The sequence below is a fragment of the Urtica dioica genome, chromosome 9, assembly GCF_054948205.1.
Source record: "Urtica dioica subsp. dioica isolate 48M chromosome 9, U.dioica_male_clone48M_v1_H2, whole genome shotgun sequence".
In the NCBI taxonomy this organism is placed as follows: Eukaryota; Viridiplantae; Streptophyta; class Magnoliopsida; order Rosales; family Urticaceae; genus Urtica; species Urtica dioica.
Window position 1 is genome coordinate 28,793,589 of NC_142764.1, and position 9,645 is coordinate 28,803,233.

General features: G+C 40.7%; 1 protein-coding gene across 1 annotated transcript; it reads right to left on the bottom strand.

The window, feature by feature from the left end:
- Window positions 1-207: 207 nt before the first annotated feature.
- Window positions 208-4,272, bottom strand: LOC149386593 (putative sulfate transporter 3.4). Its single transcript, XM_089625962.1, has 11 exons — window positions 3,836-4,272; window positions 3,568-3,616; window positions 3,238-3,445; window positions 2,837-3,008; window positions 2,272-2,337; window positions 2,059-2,172; window positions 1,827-1,943; window positions 1,133-1,737; window positions 964-1,049; window positions 794-870; window positions 208-692 (listed from the first exon to the last, which is right to left on the bottom strand). Exons 1-11 carry the CDS (start codon window positions 4,211-4,213, stop codon window positions 519-521), a joined length of 2,046 nt encoding a protein of 681 aa, XP_089482088.1. The 5' UTR covers window positions 4,214-4,272; the 3' UTR covers window positions 208-518.
- Between the last annotated feature and the right edge of the window lie 5,373 nt (window positions 4,273-9,645).

The following is a 9,645-nucleotide window of genomic DNA, read 5'->3' on the forward strand; positions in this document are numbered from 1 at the left end:
CTACTACCTCATTGTCTTTCTTTCCTTCTCAAAATCTGACCATAATTTGTCTTGGCTGAAAAAGGGTCCTTTCTCCACTCAAAACTCAAGATCTCCTCTTCCAAAATATAAAACACGCTAGATAATTAATTTACATAATTTAAGAAAATTCGGTCCTCACAAGAAAACAAAATGACGGAACTAGAAAAATGTCGATTAAGATGTATATTATTGAAAATGAGTATTTGTATTTGTATACGTATTCAGGTATACCATATGGTCAAAAAATACAATTCTACTCCGAAAATGTAAACGCTAACGGTTGAACATACATATATAGATATGGGGTGCTATCATTTCTCGATCTATACACTGTTGATTCTGGCCTTCAATTCTGGCTGACCCTCTTACATACATGACAAACAGAAGGAACAAAAAATAAAATAAAAGAGTTTTAAATTTCTTTGGGTTAAAAGGAAAACTGCGTCAACCCATGTATGTGACTGTGGTGTATGATTAACTTAGTTTTTGTTATTATTTCACTCAGTGGTGACTGAGAGTGTGCTTGCTCGAGACTGAGACTTTTGCAGAGACGAAATGTCAGTCACGGCTTCTCCGACAGTCAGATACACTCCGCTCGTTCCAAACCCTTCCAACGCTTTCGATTGTTGCAGTTTCTCCATCACTGTCCCGCCTGGATTCGCCAACACGAGCTGCCGAGAAGAGAAATATATATCACCGTTAGATTCGATCTCAAAGCTCTACTTTTAAATTATTGGATGTAAAATCACAAAGAGCTAGCTAGTGTTCTTACTTGGAGTGACTTCTTGTCCAGCATCTTTCTGAGCTCGCACACTGTGTCGATACCGCTCGTGTCAATTGCTGTCACAGCTGAGATTGGAAAATGAAGGTACGACTGTGAGTTAAAGAGCATGAAAAAGACAAAACAAAAGGAAAGAAAAACAGAAAAGAGGCTCAACATACCGGTCATGTCTAAGATCACGCATTTCAGAGCACTCTCGTCGTTCGCCACAATCCGCTCTTCTTCCTCGCGGATCCATCTCATAATCCTGCGCACACATATCAGAACACCATGAGAGACTTGAAATATGTTTCAGAGACATCATATTATTGTTGTACACGAATATCGGACCTTTCTTGGAGGTAAGTCGAATTCGCAAAGTAGATGGGTGATTCGATGCCGAGGATGAGGAACGAAGGGACTCTCAGAGCCTCTCTGTATCTGGTAACGTTCTGGTAGATTTGAGTTCCTTGGATGTTTCCGAGAGCCATGGTGTTTGGCCTGGTCACGTGCAGAAGGATCTTGAAGACCGAGATTCCGACAGCGATGGAGAGTCCGAGCGGGACTGAGATGAAAAGGACGCCGAAGAAGGAAGCCATACAGGCCACGAAATCGAGCTTGTCGACGTTCCAGAGGCGAAAAGCGGACTGGTAATCGATAAGGCCAATCACGGCGGTTATGATTATGGCTGCCAAGATCACGTTGGGCGTGTAATAGAAAAGCGGCATCAGAAACAGCAGAGTCACGAGCACCGCCGATGCCAAGATTATGTTTGAGACGGCCGTTTTGGCTCCAGCGTTGTAGTTCACGGCCGATCTCGAGAACGATCCTGTGGTGATATAGCATGAAGAGCACGAACCGGCAATGTTCATGAGCCCGATCGCAATCATTTCTTTGTTTCCGTCGACTTGGTAGTTCTCCAGTGAAGCAAATGTTCTTCCCACTGCAACTCCTTCCTGGAAATCCACAGATTTCACTTTAGTTCTTTTTTCTTCACTTCAGAGATGTCATTTTAGTGTTATTCAAATCAAGTGAATAGACTTACAGTGAGAGCCAAGATTCCGGTGATAATGCCAGTTTTGATAGCGAGAACGAGAGACTTCCCGCTGAAGTACAACATGTTCGATGATGGCGGATTGAGTCCCTTTGGAAGATTGCCAATCTGTTTTGTGCAGTAAAAGAAAATTCAAGTTTATTATGAACAGAAACTTGAGAGATAAGTTATCTCTTTTTTTCTTCTTATTATGATTAGAGTTTTTTTTGGTGTTGGCTCTTACAATTGAGATTTTTGGGTGCTCCGATTTCAAAAAGAACACGATGAGTGTCGAAAGAATGACCGAAGTCAACGGCGCTGCTGCCGAAACCCAAAAGAGTTTTGGATTTCTCATGCTCTGCAACAAATAGAAATATATATAATGTTTAGATTGTTGTTATGTGAGCTTCATATTCATAATTTTTGTGTCGGGTTTGATTGAAATGAATTAACTTACTATGTGTCTGGTTCCCAATAGGAACACTAAGAAGCAAATGCCCATCACAATGGTTTGCCATTGCCACTGCAACAGATAAATCAGCAAGGTTAAAAAATGATTTACTGCCAAGGTGAAAATGTATGATGTATCTCTTTCAATTCTTTGTTACTTCTACAAACTAATTTTAAATTCCAAGAACAACAATATTCTCCAAAACTTGGTTGAAAGGTGGAAATAAGGATTTGGCACTTTCATATTTAGAGAATAGAAGAATAAAGGTTGTGCCGTGTGATCAAGAAATCTTTCCCATGTTATGTGAATTGTTTTTTTAAATAATATATCAGGAGACCTTTTACAGCCATAAAGTAACATTGGTGAGAAAAAACAAAGCATATTTAATTAAAGAGTGAGACTACTTTTGACATGATATATCTACATGGGTTGATTTATTCCACTCACATTTCTTCTCAAACACCATCAAAAGAATAAAAAATAAAAAATAAAAAATAAAAAATAAAAAATAAAAACTCAAAGTTGATATTCTTTTAGGTATTGAACATATTAATTTAACTTATTTTTTTACCTCATCCCTTTGAGTAATAGCAGAGGCCATAACAGCAGGCAATTGCATTTTACTAGTGAAGTGAACTATTCCAAGCAACCCTTTTAACTGTTGCAGTGACACAATTACAGCCGCACCACCCATGAACCCAATTAGTGTTGCCTTTGAAAGAAAATCAATTATGAATCCCAACCTGTAAAAAAATAAAAATAAAAAATCTGATCAATTAATAATTTTGTGAAAAGAAAAGTCTTTTAACATCCTATCCTAATTAACTCTTACTAGTTGGCAGAGTTAAGTCACTTTCACAGTCATAAGAAGTCAATATTTGTCCCCTTGTCCATAAAGTCATTTTTTTTCTTCTCTCTCTTATCAATTCTTTCTAAGATAGTGAAATAAATAACGAGTAACTAACTGAATACCTAAGAATACCGAGGGATGCCTGAAAAACACCAGCAAAGAAAGTGGCAGTGAAAGCCAACTTGAGATAAAGTGTTGGGTCTGATGTTGGAGACACTTCTTCACTCAACATCGATCCCATCACCAGCGACGCTATTGACACCGGTCCCACTGCCAGGTGTCTTGAGCTTCCCAGCAGAGAGTATATCAATGGAGGCACAAAGCTTGAATCTGCACACAATCGTATAATTATTTAATTAATTAACTAATTATTTTATCCAAAACTGAGTTAGTTGGTCAACTCATTTTGTGTGTGAAAAGAGTTTGTGCATGAGTTTCTGAGCCACGCTTACATAGTCCAACTATGGGTGGCAAGTTTGCAAGCTTCGCATAGCTGATTCCCTATGAAATATCGATAATAAAAGCAAAAGTAAATTAATTGCGTTGAAAAATTACATCAATTTTCAAACTAAATCAACAATCAAAATTAAATAATATATCCGAGGAATATATTAGGTATATATTATTCATTTAGATATCTTACGCGCATATATCGGGAACAAATTAACGCCAAACCAAACCCTTGGTTATAATGAGAAGGGTTTCAGAGGAATACTGTACCTGAGGGATGGCGAGGCTGGCAATGGTGAGGCCGGAGATGACGTCAGACCGGAGGAGAGAGAGGGTGTAGTGTGGGCCCCACTCGAAGATGGGGAAAAAGTACTGGAGCGCCAGAAGGAACTTTCTGAATAAAGTCGCTCCGTCGTCTTGGAACCTGTGAAGAGGATCGTCGGGGAAGAAGATCTCCGACATTCGGTGCCTGAACTTCTCCAGAGTCGTCTGCTTCGGAGGAAGACAGACCTTGTGAATCTCCATTGTCGTATTGTTCGCCCTAGTCACCGTTGCGCTTCTCGCCATTATTATCGGCTGATCCGCTGGGATTCTTATCGAAGTTTCGTGGCCCGAGAGATCGTCCACTCTGTTCGAGTTCATACCCATTTTCGGTCCCACAGAGAGAGAGAGAGAGAGAGAGAGAGAGATTGTGTGTGAGAGTGTGTTTGGGTTTGGAGAGAAATGAGTGTGAGAGAATCCAATTTATAGAAGTAACGATGTGTGCGTGTGGGACTAATGAGTCAAACGACGATGGATTATAAAAATAATATATTTTATATACAGTTGTGGAACATACGTCTGTGAGGGTGTTTTGGTCATTGTGCGTATGGTTTGTTTATCGAAGGTGATTTGGAAGAAAGTTCCGACCCGAAAATATATAATAATTTATAATAGTTTTAGTTGGGGAATTTTCTTCTCTCGCTTTCACGGGGGAGACGAAATCGTAATTACTATACTCATACAGTATTCGTATATTTTGTTTTCTTTTTTCTTTGTAGCACTAACGACTACTGAATTAAGATTGTTGGAAGAAAAGGTTAACTTCGGTGTAAAGTTTTTATTTGGGATATTAAAAAGAGAAATTGCTCATTTGCCACCAATTTCGTAACATTTTCTCACTTTCCACCAAAAGACTAATTTTTCCCAAAATGCCACCGAGATGTCAACATTGTTGACATCTCATAGTGAAGGACAAAAATAGATGTCAACATTGTTGACATAGATGGTGGCATTTTGGGAAAAATTAGTCTTTTGGTGGAAAGTGGGAAAATGTTATGAAATTGATGGCAAATGGGGCAATTTCTCTATTAAAAATTTATGAATTTTTCAGTAAAAGTTTATATGTTAAGAAGAGCAATATAGAGGTATTTTGTGATGTCACTATGCAGGGTCGGCCTTTGCCCTTGGTGAATTAGGCCCATGCTTAAGACCTGAAAATTTTTAAAAAATAATAAGAGTTAAAAAAAAGTCTCATTTGATAATATCAAAGGTCCATAATTTGATCGGACATGTAAATATTGGCTATTTTTTTATATAAATGTAATTTTTAAGAGGTTAAATTCTTAAATTTTGTCTGAGGCTTTAATTGTGCTGGACCGCCCTGTCGGTATGTTAGTAACTAAATAATTGAGATTTAAAACAATAATTATTAAGCTGAAATAATATACATATATAGGCTTTTTGGCATGGTGAATCCTTAATTTTTCTGATAGTGTGACGAATAAGTCTTCAACCTTTTAACCTTTACTCCTAGACATTTGAATCATCAACCTCTTTTATCTTTTGATCAAATAAATTATAGTTTCCATTTTTGAAATCAGACCTGATCATTTCATATCACTTTAATTAATATATTGGAGTTGGTAGAATTAAAGAGAAACCATTTCAAACTAGACCGAAAATCAAAAGAAAAATGTATTGCCTCGACGGTTTATAGTTTTTTGTTGGATATCAGTCATGGAACTACATCGTTGGATCATGTTTTGCACTTGAGCTTAGCAGACGGACCGTTGGATCATCACAGCAGAGATAGCTTCCTGCGCAAGGCATCAACGACTGAGATTGTTTCTGTGGTTTTAATGAGTCCTAGGCTGTGTATAAATAGAGAGGGTTGTAGTGAGGCTGAATGTAACTTCATTCTTTCAGTTAGTTGTTGTAAACACTTGGGGAAACACTTTTGAGAGACTTATTGTAAGGGAAACACAATTGGGGACAAAAGTGAGGATGAGTGTGTAAGAACTTCTTGATAGTGATCGTGATTTTCGTTGCTGGATGTAGGCACATTGCCGAACCAGGGTAAAAAGTGTGTCGCTTTACTTTTCCGCGTTTGATTTGCTGGTTTTATTGCTTTCCTGGTTTTACTTGCATCAGAAGAAATCTAGGGTTCGGAGACTAGATTGTGCAAGATTCACTACAATTGGTATCAGAGCCAATTACCACCAAATCTTTGCGACACGATGGGGATCACGAAGATGGAGATTGAGCGATTCAATGGCAAAGGAGATTTTGCTCTGTGGCGTCAGAGAATGAAGGCAATTCTTGTTCAGATGAAAATCTCCAAGGCGATCGATCCTGAAGCCAAACAAGCTGAATCGGTCACGGCTGAAGACAAGGCAGAGATGAACGAGCTTGCATACAGCACGATCGTCCTGTATCTTGGAGACAAAGTTTTGCGAGAAGTCGCCAATGAGAAGACTGCCATTGGCGTGTGGGCGAAGCTTCAGAGCTTGTACATGAAGAAATCCATATCGAGAAGGATCTATCTCAAGGGAATGCTTTTTGGATTCAAGATCCAAGAAGACAAGCCGATTGAAGACTATCTTGACGAATTCAATCGGATCGTCATCGATCTCGCCAATATCGGAGTCGATACTCCCGATGAAGACCAAGCGATCTTGATTCTAAACGCCTTGCCTCCCTCATATGCAAATTTCGTCGATGCTATGAAATATGGGCGATCCTCTATCACCGCAGAGGATGTTCAGTTGGCATTGAAAGCAAAGGCTCTTCAATCCAGAGGCGAGAAGAAATCTGCACCTGAAGGTCTTCTTGTTCGCGCTCAATCAGACAAGAAGTCAACCAAGAAGAAGAAAGGGAAGTCGAAGCCTGAAGATCAAGAGAAGCCCTTCGCGTACAAGTGTTACAATTGTCACAAGGAGGGACACATGAAGAAGGATTGCCCTGAATTGAAGAAAGACAATGGAGCCTCTACCTCCAAGACTGGAAAAGCCGCTGTTGCTGAGAACGATGGCTACGACAGTGCTGAAGCCCTGATGGTCACCACCGATCGACCCAGTTCCGAGTGGATCCTCGATAGTGGGTGCTCCTTTCATATGACACCCAACAAGGAGTGGCTTGAGAACTACGCTGACTCAGATGGGATGGTTCTTCTTGGCAATGATAAACACTGTCCAGTAATTGGCACTGGTTCCGTGTCTCTCAAGAATCATCTGGGCAAGGTCAAGATTCTTCAAAATGTCAGGTATATCCCTGAACTGAAAAGAAATTTGATTTCTCTTGGAGTTTTGGAACAGGCAGGGTACAATTTTGCTAGTGAAAATGGAATCTTGACTGTTTCCAAGAATGGAAGAGCTGTACTACAAGGTGTTCGACGAAATGGCTTGTACTTCCTCACTGCTCAAACAATAACTGGCCATACTGCTATTGTTTCAAGAGAAGAGAATTCAAGGTTGTGGCATCTCAGGCTGGGCCATGTCAGTGAAAGAGGTATAACAGAACTGGCCAAGCAAGGAGTCCTTGGTGAAGAAAGGATCACTGCTTTGGGTTTCTGTGAAGAATGCGTCTATGGCAAGGCATGCAGGGCAAAGTTTGGCAAGGGAGTCCACAGATCAGAGGCTATTTTGGACTATGTCCATACTGATCTCTGGGGTCCAGCAAGAGTCCCTTCTCATGGTGGCAGCAGGTATTATATGAGCATAGTGGATGACTACTCAAGAAGGCTATGGGTTTATCTGCTCAAACAAAAGAATGAGGCTTTGGATTCTTTTAAGACCTGGAAGACCATGGTTGAGACTCAGACTGGAAAGAAAGTGAAGAAGCTAAGGTCTGATAATGGCTTAGAATTTTGCTCAGAACAGTTTGATAGCTTCTGCAGATTGAGTGGCATTCAAAGGCATCATACAGTTGCCAACACACCTCAACAGAATGGTCTTGCAGAGAGATTTAACAGGACTATCATGGAGAGGGTGAGATGCCTTCTGATACACGCCAAGCTTCCAAAGGCTTTCTGGGCAGAAGCTGTCAAGACTGCAGCTTATCTGATCAATAGGTGTCCCTCTACAGCCATCAAGTTGAAGACTCCTATGCAGATGTGGTCTGACCATGAAACAGACTATAGCAAACTCAAGGTTTTTGGGTGCACTGCTTATGTGCACACCAAGCAAGGGAAGCTTGACCCTAGAGCCTTGAAATGTGTTTTCATAGGCTATCCAGATGGGGTAAAGGGGTACAGGCTGTGGTGTCTTGAAACTGGGCACAGAAAGTTCATCATCAGCAGAGATGTGACTTTCAGAGAAGATGATTTCTGTGACAGAAAATCCCCTGGAGATCTTGACAGCCTTGCAGAGGAAGATGAAGCAAACTCCGAGCACAGTGCTCAGGTGGAGATATCTACTGATACTGCCACCCAACCTGTCAATGATCATGTTGTAGAAGCTGCTGAAGATCATCTACAACACCCTGAGGGAGCTGAGGTGGAGCAGCATGATGAAGCTGCAGATCAACCTCAAGATGTTGAAGCTCATCTTGATGAAATAGAAGATCAGGTGAATGATGAGAGTGCTGGCAATCCATCTGACTACAACCTTGTGAGAGATAGAGCAAGAAGGACTCACAAACCAACTCAGAGGTTCGGTTATGACCTCACAGCCTTTGCCTTGTTGGTTGGGTCAAAGCTGCTTGAAGATGAGCCAAGAACTTTCAAGCAAGCTTGTTTCAGTGAAAAGAGAGATCAGTGGCAATCAGCTATGTTAGAGGAGCTAAAGTCTTTGAAAGAGAATGAAACCTGGACTGTTGTTGATAAACCAGCAAGCAAGAAGATTGTTGGCTCGAGATGGATATTCAAACTCAAGGAGGGGATTCCTGGAGTTGAAAAGCCACGTTATAAAGCCAGGCTTGTGGCAAAAGGTTTTTCTCAGCATGAAGGTATTGATTACAACGAAATCTACTCGCCGGTGGTCAAACACAGGTCAATCCGTATCATTCTCTCTATGGTTGCCATTTTTGATTTAGAACTGGAACAAATGGATGTTAAAACCGCTTTCTTGTATGGAGACCTGGATGAGACTATCTATATGCAACAACCTGAAGGTTTTGAGGTTGGAGACAAGACTGAGAAAGTTTGCTTGTTGCATAAGTCTCTCTACGGCCTCAAACAGTCACCTCGACAATGGTACCTCAAATTTGACACTTTCATGACTCAGAATGGTTTTGTGAGAAGCCAGTATGATTGGTGCGTGTACTTCAAGGATCTCAAGGCAGCTGGTTTCATCTATCTACTCTTGTATGTGGATGATATGTTGATTGTGAACAAGGAACAGTCAGAGATTCAGAAGCTGAAAACTCTCCTCAGTAAGCGTTTCCAGATGAAAGATCTTGGCCCTGCTAAGGTGATCCTAGGAATGGAAATTGAGAGAGACAGGACTCAACGAAGGCTTGGGCTTTTTCAGAAGAGATATCTTACCAAGGTGCTTGAAAGGTTTGATATGAGTGAAGCCAAGCCAGTGAACACTCCCATAGCCCATCACTTCAAGCTATCAGTGAGTCAATGCACTGAAACTGAAGAAGACAAAAGGTACATGCTCAATGTTCCTTATGCTAGCGCAGTGGGGAGCTTGATGTACTTTATGAGCAATCCTGGAAAGGCTCACTGGCAAGCTGTGAAGTGGGTGTTGAGATATATTAGAGGATCACATGATACTGGCATTATCTATGGCTGCAACAACAGATCCTCAGAATTTCAGGTGGAGGGTTTTGTAGACTCAGACTATGCCGGGAGTCTGGACACCAGAAGATCTCTC

What these genes read in the sequence shown, in the direction of transcription:
- LOC149386593 (XM_089625962.1), bottom strand. Translation starts at nt 4,213, where the DNA reads ATGGGTATGAACTCGAACAGAGTGGACGATCTCTCGGGCCACGAAACT. An exon ending in GCATCCCTCGGTATTCTTAG is followed by an intron (nt 3,009 to 3,237) that starts GTATTCAGTTAG and finishes ATTTTTTTACAG; the next exon opens with GTTGGGATTCATAATTGATT. An exon ending in TCGACTTACCTCCAAGAAAG is followed by an intron (nt 1,050 to 1,132) that starts GTCCGATATTCG and finishes ATGTGTGCGCAG; the next exon opens with GATTATGAGATGGATCCGCG.